This window comes from Eptesicus fuscus, chromosome 4 (genome assembly GCF_027574615.1).
Source record: "Eptesicus fuscus isolate TK198812 chromosome 4, DD_ASM_mEF_20220401, whole genome shotgun sequence".
In the NCBI taxonomy this organism is placed as follows: domain Eukaryota; kingdom Metazoa; phylum Chordata; class Mammalia; order Chiroptera; family Vespertilionidae; genus Eptesicus; species Eptesicus fuscus.
Genome location: NC_072476.1, coordinates 35548768 through 35567435, shown reverse-complemented (window position 1 = coordinate 35567435; position 18668 = coordinate 35548768). Strand labels below are relative to the sequence as shown.

The 18668-nt window shown below is 45.3% G+C and overlaps 1 protein-coding gene across 2 annotated transcripts in view; it reads left to right on the top strand.

Moving 5' to 3' along the window:
- The window catches only part of CCDC192 (coiled-coil domain containing 192), a 209173-nt gene that overhangs the window by 181831 nt on the left and 8674 nt on the right, over window positions 1–18668 (top strand). Inside the window, exon 7 of one of the 2 annotated variants that reach the window (XM_054714936.1) lies at window positions 17999–18197. The exons of the other annotated variant lie outside the window; for it this stretch is intronic. Within the exon in view, the coding sequence (XP_054570911.1) occupies window positions 17999–18069 (71 nt within the window). The 3' untranslated portion in view covers window positions 18070–18197. Of the gene's footprint in view, window positions 1–17998; window positions 18198–18668 lie in introns of those variants that run through there. 2 annotated transcript variants of the gene reach the window in all.

Here is an 18668-nt window from a genome sequence, read left to right as displayed (position 1 = left end):
CTTCGGAATGGGGTCTTCACCTCACTGGGGCTGGAAAGCTTTACCTGTTTGGATTAGTATCTGCTATAAACCTATATGTACCTCTTCACTCTTGGCCACCTTGGTGAGTGAGTAGTTCTACATCTTGAGGCCTCCCTGGCCGCAAAAGAGAAAGAAAACATCCTGAGTACCCTGGAAAAGAGATTTTCAGGGTCATTTCTACCTAGATTGCTGCCTTCTATTAGTAAACCCAGCTGTGTTTCTGTGGTTAAATATAATGTGGAGATTAAGTCTATTTGGAGAATTTTTAAACACATGACTTTAGACTCCCTGGAGTTAAAGAGGAAGGAGCCTTAGAAGAATTTTCTCCCAGACATCTCTGGTGATCTTAGGGCTCTTTTAATAAGAATAGGTATTTTAGATTGGGATCTACTGTCAACTTCCTGAAATAAAAACAGATGGACTGTCTGGAGACTAGACAGTTCTTCTAACCGGTGGCGCAGGCATCTCAGAGACATATGCTGGAGGGCAAAGTGAAGTGAACAGCTCCGCAAGACTCATCCTTCTTGATTCCTTGACTTATCCCAGGTGCGGAAAGTGGAAAAAGTAATCAAGAACATCCAACAATTTGAGTTTGTTTTGACCTGTCCTTGATGGTGTAATTGTGTGAATGTGGATGGAGATTGGGGGGAAGGGGTATGACATTAAAATAATTGCCGGAGAGTTAGAATTATTATAACTTGATAAATGTTCCAAAACTAAAATAACTGCTTCTTGAAAATTATAGTAGAGGGAACAAGTAGGAGGGGAGATTGACCTAGTGATAATAAATACCATGGGGGATACAAGGTTCACATTTTTTTGGATTTGGAGAGCTGATTGGGACAGGATGTTTAAAGAAACTTACATTCTTGCTTTAATAAATCTTGTTAGAGCCACAGATGGAAATGTCTTCTATACTGTCTAGCCTGACTAGTATAGGTCTATAATTTCTTATCTGAAAATTGGGGGCGAAATATGTTTCAGAATGCAGAATTTTTCACATTTGAAAGGGTCTGGGACAATATTCCATAATCAAATATATCAATATTTATACTGAATCAGATGTATAAATACTATAAATAGCTTCCCATTAGCTCAGATCAGATTTTGCTGCCAATAAATTAAGATCAGATCAGGTCAGATTTTGCCACCAGATGAACCATGAAAAACTCATTTTGCACAGCATTTCGGATTTTGGAAATAAAGCTATGGAACTGTGAACTGTACTGTACAAATGGAAACTTCTACTTGACCATTCTACTGAAAAGAAACATGAGCTGATTTACAGGAAGATGGGGAATTTAGATTTGGGGAATGTGCTTAGAAATTGTAGGTAAACAATAAAAATAATATAGTTAACATTTCTTGAGCAATTATTATCTGCCAGGCATTATTCTAAGAGCTTGTACTAGATGTACTAACCCATGTACATCTCTTATAATACTATGAGGTACTGTATTTATGTATTGATAGACCTATTTACAGATGAACAAACTGAAGCATATAGCAAGTGATCATAGATAGATAGATAGATAGATACATATATATGTGCATGTGTATTTATAACTTACATATGTGCACAGATTGATATCTTTCCTGAACAATAATACTTCAGTTTTATGTTCTGTACAAAGAAACCAGTTCTTATATATCATTCTACTCACATTCCTTTTAACTATAGGAAGCTAAGGGATACATTTTACATTTAAAGTTATTATATACTTCTCAAGATGCTTGCTTTCTTCAGGGAATGTCTTTTGAATTAGAAAATATATGTAATTCTTTATCTTGAAACTAGGCCGATTAACAGATTATAGACACAAACAAGCATATTATAAAAGTATAAGAAGAATTGAGCATTAGAATATTTCCTTAAGGCTTGAGACTGGCTTAGAATCACTGTTTTATCCCCGAGGACTTAGATGCTTGTGTATAATAGACACTTTGTGGGATGAATGAGTGAGTCCAAATCTCAAAAAACACACACACACAAAAAAAAACAACAACAAAATAACTGAGTCCCATTAAAAAATGTGAATTTGTTTTATCTTACTTACTTTTTTATCTTAGTTGATGCTAATCCTTAGACTTTTTTATGAAACCAAGTTTTATGTTGGCTTTTTTATAAAAGTATAGTATTCTTGATGGAGGAGTGGTTGACAACTTTGTATTTCCTTGAATATATTATTTTAGCTTGTCTCTACTGGCTCTGGTCATGCTTATATGTATGTGACCTGGGGGAATTCTGGTTGTGGGAGAATTATGCATATGGAATGTGTGACACAGCCAGATAGGATCAGGCCTTATTCAAGCAGCACTTGGAAAATGATGCTGCTTATCCAGTTTTACCACTCCAGGTACTTGATTGCTAGGGTCAGATGCTTCCACCTGGTTCCCATGTCTATCTCCAACAAGATCTGAAGGCTTTTTTTACTAAGAACTTTGTCAAGATGAGTGGATTGATAAGGCCTGAAACTATACTATAAAACACACTATATACAGTTTTCTAAATTTCCCTTAAGCAAACCATGTAGTTCTCATATTAAAATCCAATCCTACTCATCAAATAATTTGTAGATAAACACCAGATCCTTTCTGATCCTGTTCATATTTTGCATCATTGCCATGGTTCTACAGGATTCACTGTTCTCGCCTGTCCTGCACTGTCCCATTTCAGATTGTATATGGTAGAGTCACTCTTTTGTATCAGGGCTTCTGTACTCAAAGCAGAGAATTCTCCATCTATCAGCAGTTGTTCAACATTCTCCCGCAAAGCACAAAGTTTTTCTCACTGAAATTAGACATAGAATTCTACATTACAATTGCATAAGACAGTTCTGGGAATCACTATTTTTCAAAGCATCCTCGTAAAATTGCCCAAGGATTGCTCATTCCTGTAGCTTTTCCCTCAACGCTGCCTCCCTACATCTCCCTCTCCCTCTCTCCCTCTTTCTTTCTGTACCTTTGTTTCTTCTATCCTGTGCTGCAGGAGCAGGGTGGGCCATTTTGACAGTGTGCAACTTTCAGGTGGGGTAAGTTCACATAAAGGATTCCCCATTGAATCCTTTATCTGGACTTACCCTCTGTTACTTTCTGTGTCACATTATCTACTTCCTCTCTGGATATTCTTGGACCACACAGACAACATTTACACATGCAGAGACACACACATCTGCACACCTATACCATCCTTCCAGACAGATGATGATTTGAGGATTTATGCTATCTTATTGGCTTTTCAAACATTTATTATACAAATTATTAACATTAAACCAATTGTAAGAATCTTTTCCATTTTAATTAAAATTCCTACTTGAGAATTTCACTCATGTGCATATATGTAACTTAGTGGTTTATCATCAATAGGGCTCATAGTTTCCAGGAAGCTAAAAAAGCCTACAAAGTATTAACCAAGTTATTTCTGCCCACCTTTCGTCCTTTTTGGTTGTTTCCCGATATTTGGGGTCATAGTGACATCAGATGGATACTCAATAAACTGTTCACTCCTACCCACCATTTGCTGAAGAAGACAGAGTCTCAATCATCATCATTGTCTCCAATTTAACTCAGCAAGAATCCAGCACTTATTATGAACCCACTACTGGGCAATTTAGATGTCTAATGGGTTGTTATACCAGGTATACAAAGGTTAAGTGCCAACATGTAAACTAACAACACAATACAGTATGTTAAGTACCAAAATAGTTTAGACTATATGCCCAGAAGTTCAAAGTCCCTAGTAAAATTATAGAATTATAGAAAAATTTTCATTGATTACATAGGTTCATATTTTTATTTTATAAATAAAGAGGCAGACACACAGAGGGAATGATTTGACCAAGACTTTAGGAAATTATTGTAGTGGCCATCCATGTATGTGTAGGCCCTGAACCTTCCTCTTGCATCTTTTGGAAGCTGCCCTTTCTTCTCATACTGAATCATATAATTCACTTCCTGGCTCTTAGGTACTATTAATTAGATACTATTAATTATATATATAAGTTTACTTTGTGATGTATACAGTAGCCATTTTGGAAATGTTGACATTCTGGCATTAAACATCACTATGCACTAAACAATACATGCTACTAAAAATATTCCTTCTTAGATTTAAAAAGTCTCTTCAAATGAAAAACAAATATCAGAGCCAAATTTGAACCTAAACTAATTGAATTCTGTGTGAGTTCTTTAGCCAAAAAAAAAAATTAATTCAATTTCCCCAATATCAAAATGTCACAATAAATAACTTCTTAATCTTTTTCAAAACCAATAAATAGTATTCAAAATTATCATCTTCTTATTCCGCTAGAATTTTGTTACTGGTGTAGCTTTTATTACATGTTTCCTATAGATTTGATTCTTATTATTTGCTTTACATTAAGCTATCTTCCAGACAAGAATTATTCAGTTTATTGAAACTCTTATTAGCAAAATGTCTACAATATGAAATTCATAATAATTGGAAGATATCTTTCTTTATTCATTATTCATTCATTCATTCACTTCTCTTCCTGACTTCCTTTCACTTCTGTCAGAAAATTACTGTTATACAAACAAAATAGAAACAGACTCATAGATAGAGAGAACAGACTGACAGCTGCCAGAGAGGAAGGGGCTATAGGGCTGGATGAAAAAAGGTGAAGGGATTAAGTGACGGGGGTTGGGGGAAGAGGGAAGGAACAAAACAAAAACCTCAGACACTGGTAACAGTATTGTGATTACCAGAGGGAAAGGGGGGTGAGGGGAGGTAGTAGAGGGTAAAGAGGAGATAAATGGAGATGGAAGGAAACTTGTCTTGGGGTGGTGAACACACAATATGATATACAAATGATGTATTACAGGATTGTACCCCTGAAACGTATATAATTTTTTTAAATATATTTTATTGATTTTTTACAGAGAGGAAGAGAGAGGGATAGAGTTAGAAACATCAATGAGAGAGAAATATCGATCAGCTGCCTCCTGCACACCCCCTACTGGGGATGTGCCCGCAACCAAGGTACATACCCTTGACCGGAATCGAACCTGGGACCCTTCAGTCCGCAGGCCGACGCTCTATCCACTGAGCCAAACCGGTTTCGGCTGAAACCTATATAATTTTATTAAATAGTCACCCCAATAAGTTCAATAAAAACAGATATATAAAAAAGAAAATTACTGTTTAAATGATTACAATGTTATAAGCTTCAACATCAATTGCATATCCCATCCATTGGTTCAGAGATTAGTTTATAATCTAATATAATCTGCCTCACCTATCCCAGAATGTTAATGTGTATTAGTCTTAACCAATCATGGTTATTCTATTTCTTTGTCTAGAGCCAATGGACTGTGAGGAATATTTATGGAAGCTTATGGGAAAGAAAAGCCTCCTATTTTTTTCTGTAGTGGATATTTAAGGACATTCTTCGACACTAGATAGAAAGAAGGAGGTTTATCCCTGGAAGACAGTGGCATCATCTGGCTACCAGAATAGTACCAGGCTTAGAAAGAAGCTGATATTGTAAAGAAAGAGCAGAGAGTCCAAAAAACCTTCAGTTGTTTAACTGGGTCTATCTACTGGTTCAAGTCTTGCCTGAAACTAGCCCTATCTCAATTTTGTTCTCTTTATTGCTTAGGCCATTTAGAGTTGGGCTTCCAGGTTTTTTTGGCAACAAAAATGGTAGTGAATGACCCTCTATTATTGGCATTTTGTATAAAAACAGTTTTGTTCACAATGGCAGACTGATAGTCACCTACACAAAAGACACTATTTTTTTTAATAAGAATCCCAATTGTATTCATAATTTAGTCATATAATGTATTTCAGGCATCCTCCCCACCCACCCCAGAATGTTAATGTTTATTAGTTTTAACCAATCGTGGTGATTCTATTACCTTGTCAAGGGCTGCTTTAGGAATATAATATAACCATAGAATATGAATATATATATATATATATATATATATATATATATATATATATATATATATATAGTAAATTCTGCTGTGATCATCATAGAAGCTTTCCTAAATCTTCATGGGGAGATGAGACAAAACTTTCCTTTCTCTTTCAACTTTTAGACAATGCCCTGTGAAGAATATAGCCACCTCAACAAATAGAGAAAAACAAGAGAATCTAACAAAGCCAACCTGGCTTTCTTGAGCCACAGAATGAGCTAAGCCTGGAATTCCCCCAACTTCACCCAGTGCAATAATAGACTCCTTATTGTCTAAGTTGCTGATAGTCACTTGTCCTGTTATGTGGAGTTGAAATCACTCTGACTGACATAGTCACAAATGATACTGATTCTTTGAGGCCAACTGCAAGTAAAAGTTCACCTTAGTTGATTGACTAAACCCAATCTGAGTCTTTAAAAAAAAAAAAAGATACTTTTAACAATTTTAGGCACACTTTCTTATTTGAAGGTTTAAGTGGTTGAAAGAATAGAATTGACCAATTAATACGTAATGCAGATTAAATTTAAACAATTCCTATATCTTAAACCAAAGACAAAACTGAAACCTTAGTCTGCTGAAAATTAATGTGTCCCTAAGCCTTTGTTTATCCAGGTGGCTAGAACCAGAAGACACTGGGAGGATCATCTTGGAAAGTAGCCAGAACAAATGCCCACAAGTCTTAATGGTAATCCTGCTGCCAATTCTTAAGATTCCTATTACCTTAGCATTTTCTAGTTCAGAACTTAATAATAGTTAGAAACAAAAAAGAATGAGACACCTAACCTGTTGTTTTATTCAGAAATATTTCATAAACAATTGAGAAATACTTAGAATATGACCCCCATGGATATGCTATAACCCAAGACCAGGAGAATATGTTGATGCAACAAAAATTACATAGGCTTACGTGGATACCTGACACTAGGGAGGGGGTGGTATGAAGTTGAAAAGCAGCCTACACATTTCAGACCCGCTGTTTTTAAAAAAATAATAATAATAACATTTTTATTGATTTCAGAGAGGAAGGGAGAGGGAGAGAGATATAGAAACATTAATGATGAGAAAGAATCATTGATTGGCTGCCTCCAGCACTCCCCCTACTGGGAATCAAGTCTACAACCCGGGCATGTGCCCTGACTGGGAATAGAACCATGACCTCTTGGTTCAAAGATCAATACTCAACCATGCTCAACCACTGAGCCAAGCTGGCCAGGCCAGACCCACTCTTATGTAAGAATTTGGGTACTATTGGTCATAATAATAGATATATGATATAAGCATTTACTCTGTTTTAGTGTGATTGCTAAACAAGTTTTTAGTAAAATGTCATAAAGTAGGAGCTCTGTAAGTATTCATTTCTTTCCTCACTTCCCTTTCTTCCACTCTTTACCTCTTGTCTTATGATTATAACTAGAGGCCCAGTGCACAAATTCATGCATAGGTGGGGTCCCTTGGCCTGGCCGGCGATCAGGGCCATCAGGGGGACCGGCTGGGGAGGAGAGGCCGTGGGAGGTTGGCTGTGGGAGCACATTGACCACAAGGGGGCAGCTCCTGCATTGAGTGTCCACCCCCTGGTGGTCAGTGCGCATCATAGCGACTGGTCGACCGGTTGTTCCAGTCATAACAGTCACTTAGGCTTTTATATATACAGATTAAAAAGAAGGGGCTATAGAAAAAGGAAAACCATAGTTATAGAAGTTCTTTGACAACTCTAAAATTATAAATATTTTTCTCATATTTTTATATAATATGTTCAAAATACATACAACGAAACTTCCCAGTATAAGCCTGGAAGCCTTTTGCTGAGTATTGTACTTAATCTCCTAGACCAGCAGTTGCCAACCTTTCAGACCTCACAGACGATCAGTGGTCCATGGACCACTGGTTGGCGACTGCTGTCCTAGACAATATTTTGTGCTTCTCTAAAGTGCATTAGATTTAAGCTCAACCAAAAAAGAACTTCTTTACTTAGCTTTAACCCTTTGCACTCGCTTGCTTTTTTCTCGATTCCTTTATTCTACTCGGGATTTAATTTTTTAAATCCAGATTTTACAAAACACGGCAGTAGAATAAAAAACTGGAGTTTCTTTTCATACAAACTTATTTATTTGGATTTTTTTATATTTCAAATTATTGATACATTCAAAGAGCTGCTACCGATGCTAACCACATGGAGTCACACTCGACATTCGAGTGCAAAAGGTTAACAATGTTCTTGAAGCATATAATTTATATGGTCAAGTATGTAACTAATGGGAAACCATCTATGAAAATTAATGCTTATACCAAATATTAGAAGATTTTCTACATAAAGAAAAGCTTGTTTGCGTTCCCTCTTAGGAAATTTCTCCATCGCTTTTTAATTATCTTTTGAATTACATGTTGAAATTTCAAAAAAATATGTAATCAACTGATAAAATTGGAATGGCATTTCACTGGGAGGAGGAATGGAAAGGACTGTGTTCCATAGGCTGTCCTCAAGAACAGGGCATTTTTATGTTGCCCATTTAGCAACGTAGCAGAGACATCCCTGGCCCTCATCCATTTCTGAGTCAGTTTTTACTGTTGTCTTATTACTATAAAACTTAAAGTAACAGCAAGTTGCACAAAATAAAAGGGAAAGAGTTAATTATTTTTTAAAAAGTTAGATATGATTACCTACAGAGGAGGTAACATTGATAAGCAGTGTTGGTTTCTGTGAGCAATTTCTGTCAAGTGCGCAAGGGCCCTCCCACTTTGATGCTTTTTTACCCACTTTGACTCTGCTATTTCTTCTCATGCACTTAATCCACTTTTATGTATCCTTCTCTACAACCTACTTCCCCTTGATCTCTTCTGAATTGAACCCTGTATGTCCAAGTGCTCAATGAATGTCCAAGCACTCAAGTGGCCACTCTAAAGCCCATTTGTGTCATCTGATAAGTGGTCCTCACAAGCTTGTTAGTTTCTTATGACAAATTACTATTTTTATAATGTGACTAAAGCTGGGGAGGAAATAATGGAGTTTGAGAAAGTCCTTAATAAAATAGTACCCCAGCCCTGGACAGTTTTCTCAGTGGTTAGAGCATAAGCCCACAGACTGAGGGTCTCAGGTTTGATTCTGGGTCAAGGACACATACCTGGGTTTCAGGTTTGACCCCTGACCCTGGTCAGGACATGTGCAGGAGGCAACCAAATAATGTGTCTCTCACATGGATGTTTCTCTTTCTCTCTTTCTTTCCCCCCCTTCCCTCCATTCCACTCTCTCTAAAAATCAATTGAAAAAAAAATATCCTCAGGTGAGGATTAACAACAACAATAATAGTACCCTTGAAAGATTAAGAATGTAATTTTTGAATGAGAATTACAAAGCACAGAGGTGAAGGATTTTGCAGGTGCCTGACCTAATGGGTATGGACCCTATTAGATAAGTTTAAATCAACAGGACTCTATAATAAGATGGATGGAAGAGCATGGAAGAGCAAAGGAGGAATCCAATGTAAATCTCAGATATGATGTTAGCACATAGATGCACGATGATGCCATTTTACTCAGCTAGTGAACACTGGAAGGAGATCAATTTTGGAAGGTAGATAATGAGTCCAGTCTTGTACATATTGCATCTGAGATGTTTATGAGATATATCATTGGAGTGGTGCAGAGTCCAGAGCTCAGATCTAACCTATAGTGGTAAGTGTGGGCCTCATTCACACAAATGGATTGCAACCAAGGCCACAGGAGCTACTGAAATTACCTATGGAGAGAAAGAAGAAAGTTTAAGACCAAGAATATAGGGATTTCCATATAGTAATTGCTCTGAGAAGGAGCCCACAAAATGAGACCATAGGAGTAGTCACAAAGTTTGGAGGAAGAGTATCATATTACAGAAGTGAAGGGAAGGGTGTTTTAAGGGGACCTGTCAACAGTGACAAATATTCAGAGGTCGTTCAAGATGATCCTGCTTTCCAAACCTCCCTATTTCTCAAGTACTCTGACAAGCTTGCTGAGAATTATGGATGGAGCCTTAAGAGTTTCCACTACTTGATGTTTTACATAAGTAAAAATGTCGGTAATGAATTTCAGCAAGATCATTCTCAAATGACGGAGTATTCAACACTTAGAGAATTTGTTCTGGGTTATGTGAAGATCCCACTTAGCAGGAGTTGATTTCATCATTTTAAATGTTCTGGGGCAAAATAAATGAACAACCCAAATAAATTCTTATGATCCTTCAGCCGCTATTTTTAAAGAAAACATTATTCTGACACTTGTTAAAATGGTAAGGATGACTATATTCAGGACTAATGGGATAGACTATCACATTAGGGAAGAGAGGTTGGCTCAACTCTGAATACAACAAGAAAAAGTGGGGATTTGTAGCCAAAGAGCAAAGTGGTGGGATGCACAGATAGAAGATGGCTAAGAGGAGAAGGAAGGTGGGCCACAATGATCAGGTATCACCTGAAGGGTTAGTGGAAGAAGAGAAATTGCATCAGATATTGAGAATGATCAGGTATCAAGGATGGGGGGGGGGGTTCGCTCTAAAATGACTTAGCAAGGTTCTTGCTACAACTGGGCTCTTGAGGATTAGTCAAGACAAGGCTCAGAAGAGCCTGATTAAAGTTTGGTGAAGGAGAAAGTCTTTGTCACTACAGTATTATTTGCAATTTATTACATCTTATGCACTGACTCCTTAACTCCAGCCAAGCAGTAGTGAGTCTAGACCTAGCACTCTATCTGGGGAACTCATAAAATTCAATGTTGCTATCACTATCGTCCTAAAGCTACTCAAAAGGAAGAAAATGAGAAAGATTTAAGGAAGAGAGGGAGCCATGTATTGTGAGGTTTAGTTGTCCTTGTCACTCAAAATTTTGCACACAAAAATGAGTGTACCCAAGTGTCCTGTTGTCGGGAACATTTAAGAGCAGTGTCAAGTCAGCAAAATCAAAATTACTTGTTACCCGTCTTCACAAACCATTTTCCCTTGCATAGTTTAAACAAGCAAATCCTGACCACCAAAACGATGAATCCTTTATCCCATCTTTCAGCACACATGCACACAGAACAACCAATTTTCATTGTCATTATAAAAAAATAACTAACCCTGACAATACTATTATTACTAGAGCATCATTTTATTTCTTAATGCCACACAACACAAAAACTGTAACATCTTTTGAAAATTAATACAAATAAACTAAATTGGCATTTCTCATTTTATCTGTGCATCAGGAAGAAAAGCAGGGAAAAGTCTCACTGTTAGATGCTCTAGTACAACATGCAGTCCAAATAATGTTACATAACCTCTACTCATATTCCTCCGATTGACCTGAGTCCATATTGATCCCACGTCAGATAGGCATAGAAACAGTCCTCATCTATTCTCTTCTTTTCCTTCCTTTCTCACAATCTCTTAGGTCTCTCTCTCTCTCTTGAATTTCCTATTCTCCTATCAGGATCCATTTTTACCTTGTTGGCCTCTGGCCAGGCTGTCAGTCATTTGGGCTCATTCATTATTCTATTCAAAGGGGACTTCAAGTCCAGCTAAAAGGAAAAGGTAGAAGAGCTGCCCGCCGCCTACCCCCCCCCCCCCAAAACAAAACAAAACAAAACAAAACAAAAAAACACCTTTCTTCTGCTTAGATTGATTTTTCTCTTGCCATACCTCAGGTGAATTGTTATAACAGTGTTTTTGTCTTTTCTCAACCTTGTCAAAGAACTCCTGTAGAATAACCTGATGTGATCCGAGATCCTGGAGGGACTGGGAAGGAACCCTGCCCAGGAAGGGAACTATTGGGCCAAGTTACCCTGTGCTGTTCTACCCTCACCCGAGTAAAACATTTCACCCCAGTGGTGTAGACAGAAGGTGGAAAACAGCACTGTAATCTGCCCAGCAGGCAGTGTGTGGCCACTGTTCCATATACAAGCCTATATTCATTTACTTATATTCCTTTTTATTTATTTTTTTTTTTTTTATTTTTTTTTTTTTCTGTGTCTATGAGTTTTTTTGTTTTTTTTTTTTAATTTCTTTATTGATTAAGGTGTCACATATTTGTCCTCATCCCCCCATTCCCATCCCACCCCTCTCCCCATGCATGCCCCAATCCCCTGTTGAACTTAACCGTTGGATAGGCTTATATGCATGCATACAGGTCCTTTGGTTGAACTCTCCCCCTCCCCCCCACCCTCCCCCTACCCTCCCCTATCCTCCCTCTGAGGCCCGATAGTCCAATCGATGCCTCCTTGATTCTGGTTCTGTTCTTGTTCCTCAGTCTATGTTGTTCATCATTTCCTCTAGATGAATGAGATCAAATGTCACTAGATATATACTAATAAGAACTGAATGTGAGACGAGCAATAATATTTATGCTGACAGGCAAATGATTCAATCTGTAGCGAGCTTCCCCCTGGACCAACAGTTCTTTTGAGACCCAATTTCGATGTCCAGTAGTTCCTTATGTGTACATGTCAGCACTGACCCCTCAGCTCTGGATGGTGGACAAATGGTGGTAATGGAGGTCCGACTCCCTCTGGTTTGGTCTCGGCTGAACCCAGGGGCACGGCGTCACCTGGACTAAGGGGCACGTGGCCTCACCCATACCCAAGGGGCGCGTGGTCTCACCCGGGCCTGGGACCCAGCCTCACCCGGATGGATCCAGGGGCGCATGGCCTCACCCGGACCCAGGATCTGGCTTCACCCGTACCCAGGGACGCTTGGCCTCTCCCAGACCCAGGGGCACGTGGCCTCACCCGGGCTTAGTTGCACAAGGCCTCACCTGGATCCAGGGACACATGGTCTCACCCAGACCCAGGAACGTTTGGCCACTCCCAGACCCAGGGCCACTTGGGCTCACCCGGGCCTAGGTGCACGAGGCCTCATCCGGATCCAGGGACGCATGGTCTCACCCGGACCCAGGGACGCTTGGCCTCTCCCAGACCCAGGGCCACTTGGGCTCACCCGGGCCTAGGTGCACGAGGCCTCACCCGGATCCAGGGACACATGGTCTCACCCGGACCCAGGGATGCTTGGCCTCTCCCAGACCCAGGGCCACTTGGGCTCACCCGGGCCTAGGTGCACGAGGCCTCACCCGGATACTGGGACACATGGTCTCACCCGGACCCAGGGACGCTTGGCCTCTCCCAGACCCAGGGCCACTTGGGCTCACCCGGGCCTAGGTGCACGAGGCCTCACCCGGGTCCAGGGACACATGGTCTCACCCGGACCCAGGGACGCTTGGCCTCTCCCCGACCCAGGGCCACTTGGGCTCACCCGGGCCTAGGTGCACGAGGCTTCACCCAGATCCTGGGACACATGGTCTCACCCGGACCCAGGGACGCTTGGCCTCTCCCAGAACCAGGGCCACTTGGGCTCACCCGGGCCTAGGTGCACGAGGCCTCATCCGGATCCAGGGACACATGGTCTCACCCGGACCCAGGGACGCTTGGCCTCTCCCAGACCCAGGGCCACTTGGGCTCACCCGGGCCTAGGTGCACGAGGCCTCACCCGGGTCCAGGGACACATGGTCTCACCCGGACCCAGGGACGCTTGGCCTCTCCCCGACCCAGGGCCACTTGGGCTCACCCGGGCCTAGGTGCACGAGGCTTCACCCAGATCCTGGGACACATGGTCTCACCCGGACCCAGGGACGCTTGGCCTCTCCCAGACCCAGGGCCACTTGGGCTCACCCGGGCCTAGGTGCACGAGGCCTCATCCGGATCCAGGGACACATGGTCTCACCCGGACCCAGGGATGCTTGGCCTCTCCCAGACCCAGGGCCACTTGGGATCACCCGGGCCTAGGTGCACGAGGTTTCACCCAGATCCTGGGACACATGGTCTCACCCGGACCCAGGGACGCTTGGCCCCTCCCAGACCCAGGGCCACTTGGGCTCACCCGGGCCTAGGTGCACGAGGCCTCATCCGGATCCAGGGACGCATGGTCTCACCCGGACCCAGGGACGCTTGGCCTCTCCCAGACCCAGGGCCACTTGGGCTCACCCGGGCCTAGGTGCACGAGGCCTCAAGCGGATCCAGGGACGCATGGTCTCGCCCGGACCCAGGGACGCTTGGCCTCTCCCAGACCCAGGGGCACGTGGCCTCACCCGGGCCTAGGTGCCCGAGGCCTCACCCGGATCCAGGGACACATGGTCTCACCCGGACCCAGGGATGCTTGGCCTCTCCCAGACCCAGGGCCACTTGGGCTCACCCGGGCCTAGGTGCACGAGGCTTCACCCAGATCCTGGGACACATGGTCTCACCCGGACCCAGGGACGCTTGGCCTCTCCCAGACCCAGGGCCACTTGGGCTCACCCGGGCCTAGGTGCACGAGGCCTCATCCGGATCCAGGGACACATGGTCTCACCCGGACCCAGGGACGCTTGGCCTCTCCCAGACCCAGGGCCACTTGGGCTCACCCGGGCCTAGGTGCACGAGGCCTCACCCGGATCCTGGGACACATGGTCTCACCCGGACCCAGGGACGCTTGGCCTCTCCCAGACCCAGGGCCACTTGGGCTCACCCGGGCCTAGGTGCACGAGGCCTCACCCGGATCCTGGGACACATGGTCTCACCCGGACCCAGGGATGCTTGGCCTCTCCCAGACCCAGGGCCACTTGGGCTCACCCGGGCCTAGGTGCACGAGGCCTCACCAGGATCCAGGGACACATGGTCTCTCCCGGACCCAGAGACGCTTGGCCTCTCCCCGACCCAGGGCCACTTGGGCTCACCCGGGCCTAGGTGTGCGAGGCCTCACCCGGATCCAGGGACACATGGTCTCACCCGGACCCAGGGACGCTTGGCCTCTCCCAGACCCAGGGCCACTTGGGCTCACCCGGGCCTAGGTGCACGAGGCCTCACCCGGATCCAGGGACACATGGTCTCACCCGGACCCAGGGACGCTTGGCCTCTCCCCGACCCAGGGTCACTTGGGCTCACCCGGGCCTAGGTGCACGAGGCCTCACCCGGATCCAGGGACACATGGTCTCACCCGGACCCAGGGACGCTTGGCCTCTCCCAGACCCAGGGCCACTTGGGCTCACCCGGGCCTAGGTGCACGAGGCCTCACCCAGATCCTGGGACACATGGTCTCACCCGGACCCAGGGACGCTTGGCTTCTCCCAGACCCAGGGCCACTTGGGCTCACCCGGGCCTAGGTGCACGAGGCCTCATCCGGATCCAGGGACGCATGGTCTCACCCGGACCCAGGGACGCTTGGCCTCTCCCAGACCCAGGGCCACTTGGGCTCACCCGGACCTAGATGTACGAGGCCTCATCCGGATCCAGGGACACATGGTCTCACCCGGACCCAGGGACGCTTGGCCTCTCCCAGACCCAGGGCCACTTGGGCTCACCCGGGCCTAGGTGCACGAGGCCTCAAGCGGATCCAGGGACGCATGGTCTCGCCCGGACCCAGGGACGCTTGGCCTCTCCCAGACCCAGGGGCACGTGGCCTCACCCGGGCCTAGGTGCCCGAGGCCTCACCCGGATCCAGGGACACATGGTCTCACCCGGACCCAGGGACGCTTGGCCTCTCCCAGACCCAGGGCCACTTGGGCTCACCCGGGCCTAGGTGCACGCGGCCTCACCCGGATCCAGGGACACATGGTCTCGCCTGGACCCAGGGGTGTGTGGGCTCTCCCAGACCCAGGGGCGCTTGGCCTCGCCCGGGCACGGGATCCAGCGTCATCCGGGTCCAGGGGCACTTGGCCTCACCCGGACCCGGAGTCCGGCCTCACCTGGACCCAGGGGCATGTGGCCTCACCTAGACCCAGGGATGTGAGGCCTCACTTATACCCAGAGGCGTGTGACCACACCCGAGCCCAGAGGCGCGCAACCCCGCCCGCACCCGGGTCTCAGCGGGGCCCCGTCTTCCCGATCCCAATTCCTGCCGATCAATCCCCCCTCAGCAATTCCCCTGGCCATCCTTCCGGAGCTCCAGTATGGCTGCTGCAGAACTCGTCGGGCGGCGGCTCGGCGAAGCTCCGGTGCACCCGGTGCATGGCGGTGGGCCAGTCTGGCGTCGCTGTGTCGGTCCTTGGGTCTGCATCGGTGGCTGGTCGCCGAGCATGCGCACCTGGCCGCTTCCGGGGCGTTGAGATTCTTGACGGACTCAGAGGTCAGCAAGCGCGGAGTCTCCCACCCCATGTCTCATAGGGGCTCGTCTGTCCGTGCTTGGCTGCCAGTGGAGCCGTCCCCTCAGCCGGAGACCGCCGGGGGAACTGCGCCGAGCACATTCCAGGCCGCTGTTGTATCGCCTGAGCCATAGTTCTTTTGTGTGGCCTGAGCTGTAGTTCTTAAAGTGTGGTCTTTGGGTCACCGGCATCAGCATCATCCCACATCCCCCTCTTTTATTCTAGTTGTAGAGCATCTACTCAGCCAGCCCTATGGTGGTCTTGGATGGTGTCTGCTCTGCTCTCTTGTCGTAGTCTCAAAGTTGTTGTGGTAGGCAACAATCAGGCTTCCGCCCTATGCCTCCATCTTGGTCCTCCTTTGTATAGTTAAGTCTTGATTGTTGTTGGTGTCACTGGGGGGGCTCTCTTTGTCTATAAAGGAAGAGTTGCTGTGCAGGAGACACGTTTATGGGCCGGGTCTTGGTGCAGCAAAGCTTTGGCGTTCACTGAATATTCCCGTTGAATGTGTCCCTTATGCACGTGGTTGAAATCTGGTGTCATCTCCCACAGACCACTAGATGCCCTCGTTTCTGGGTCTCCAATGGGGTGTAGATCAGCTACTGCCTTAGGCACTCAGCAAGGATTACAGCAAAAACTGTAGTTTCTTCCTCCTGTCTGAGTGGCCCTGGAGCAGTCCGACTAGAACAGCAGATCATCTGGTCCGCTGCCAGAGGGCAGTCCACCCACATGCATAAGCCGTTGCTTGGGGCGCAGGTGTGCCTGCAAGACTTGCGGGGCAGGTCTTCAAGACGTGCGGGGCGGGTACCAGGGCGGGGCGGGGTCTCAGGGCGCCAACAGGCCATGGTGCGGCGAGCCTCGATGGCTGTGAGTCTGGTCCTTCTGCCTTCCATGTATCTAAGTCCCCTCGTTCCGCACTCCAGCGCAGCAAACACTGATTGCTGGGCGCACCTCTGCAAGAGTCCCGCCTCTCCCCGCAGGCATCTGGGTCTCCCGGGGTTCGCCAGAAGATGGGTTTCAGGGTGATGGAGAGCTAATCTCCCTTAGGTTTGGAACAAAAGCCCCTTTCCCCCGCCACCAGCCAGACCCACGCACCTCCACACCTCATCCCCTCCGATTTCGCTGGGTGCGAGGCCACAGAACAGCCTTTAACCTCCGCCGCCATCTTTTTCAAACTTCTCAATTTGTATTTACTTATATTCCTTTTTAAACATCCTCGCTCGCTTTTCCACACAAATGCCTCTCCCGGCCTCCTGCACTACTGCCAAGATTTCACACAGCCTTCTGTGATAATGTTCTTACCAGTCCTCTTGGACACAGTAGCTAGTAGCTGATTCTAGCATGCTCCAGGCAGAAAACCCTTGATTCAGAGCCGCAGAAAGGGATTCTCTTTCTCCCTGTGTGGCAGGGGTAGCTGTTAGCCTCGTGGAAGCTGGGGAGCCTCTGTGCTTCCACCCGAAGGCATGCTCTCTCCCTTCCCCACCCACTCCTCGTGATGAGGAAAAGAGAGACTCCTCTCCAGACCACTCATGAGCAAAGGCGTCCATCCCTTCCCTGGGAAACAGAAACAGAAGCCAAAACAGAAACACCCCCTAAAGCATTCCTCATTTTCTCTGGATATTCTGGAAATAATTCCGGAAGTTAGAACTGACAAGGTGCTGCTGAGCTTTAAGCTAATGAGAGGAGGAGTGGATGCCAGAAGGACCATGGATGGATGCCAGAAGGACCATGGATGCATTTGGTCAGCGAGTAACATTTACAGGCTGAGCCATGTCAGGTGACAGGGCAGAGGCACAAGGAGTGTATTAGGGGTGCTCTCTCTCCTCTCACTGTGGGGATGGCAGTCTTGTCAAGAAGAGACTTGCCTGGGAGATTTCTGGCCTACCTTTTAGGATTTAACCAAAAGCTTAGTTCATCATGCCTTGTTACAGGTCAGCAGAAAGTAAACTGCAAAAACCTGGCTGATCATCAGAATTACCTGGAGAGCTTCGTAAAGATATAGATTCCCAGACACCCTCCTGGATTCAACTCAGCAGAATTTCAGCAGCGAGGCCTGATTCTCTGCATAAATGAAGCTTTCAGCTGCCAGCTTGGAGAACCATTTTTATAGCTCATAGAATCTAAGTCGGATCTGGGAAAGATCTATTCTAACTTTTCCATTTTTTTTAATTAAAAAAAAAACTTAAACTCAGAGTTGTTAAGTGCAATGTTGTACAATAATGACAATTTATTATCTGGAAAAAAATATGCAGTTATGAAAAACTGTGTGTGAAAAAAAATATGTGCCTGTTGAGGAAATGTAGGAACCAAACTAATGATACACCAATTAAAACCTTTGGGCCAGCCATTGCTATCATATATGCACTTAACTTTCATTCCTTTATTCACTTAAAAAATGACAATAGCCCTGGCTGGTTTGGCTCAGTGGATAGAGCATCAGCCTGCTGGCTGAAGGGTCCTGGGTTCGATTTTGATCAAGGTCACATGCCCGGGTTGCAGGCTCGATCCCCAGTAGGGGGCATGCAGAAGGCAGCCGATCAATGATTCTCTCTCATCATTGATGTTTCTATCTCTCTCTCCCTCTTTCTTCCTCTCTGAAAT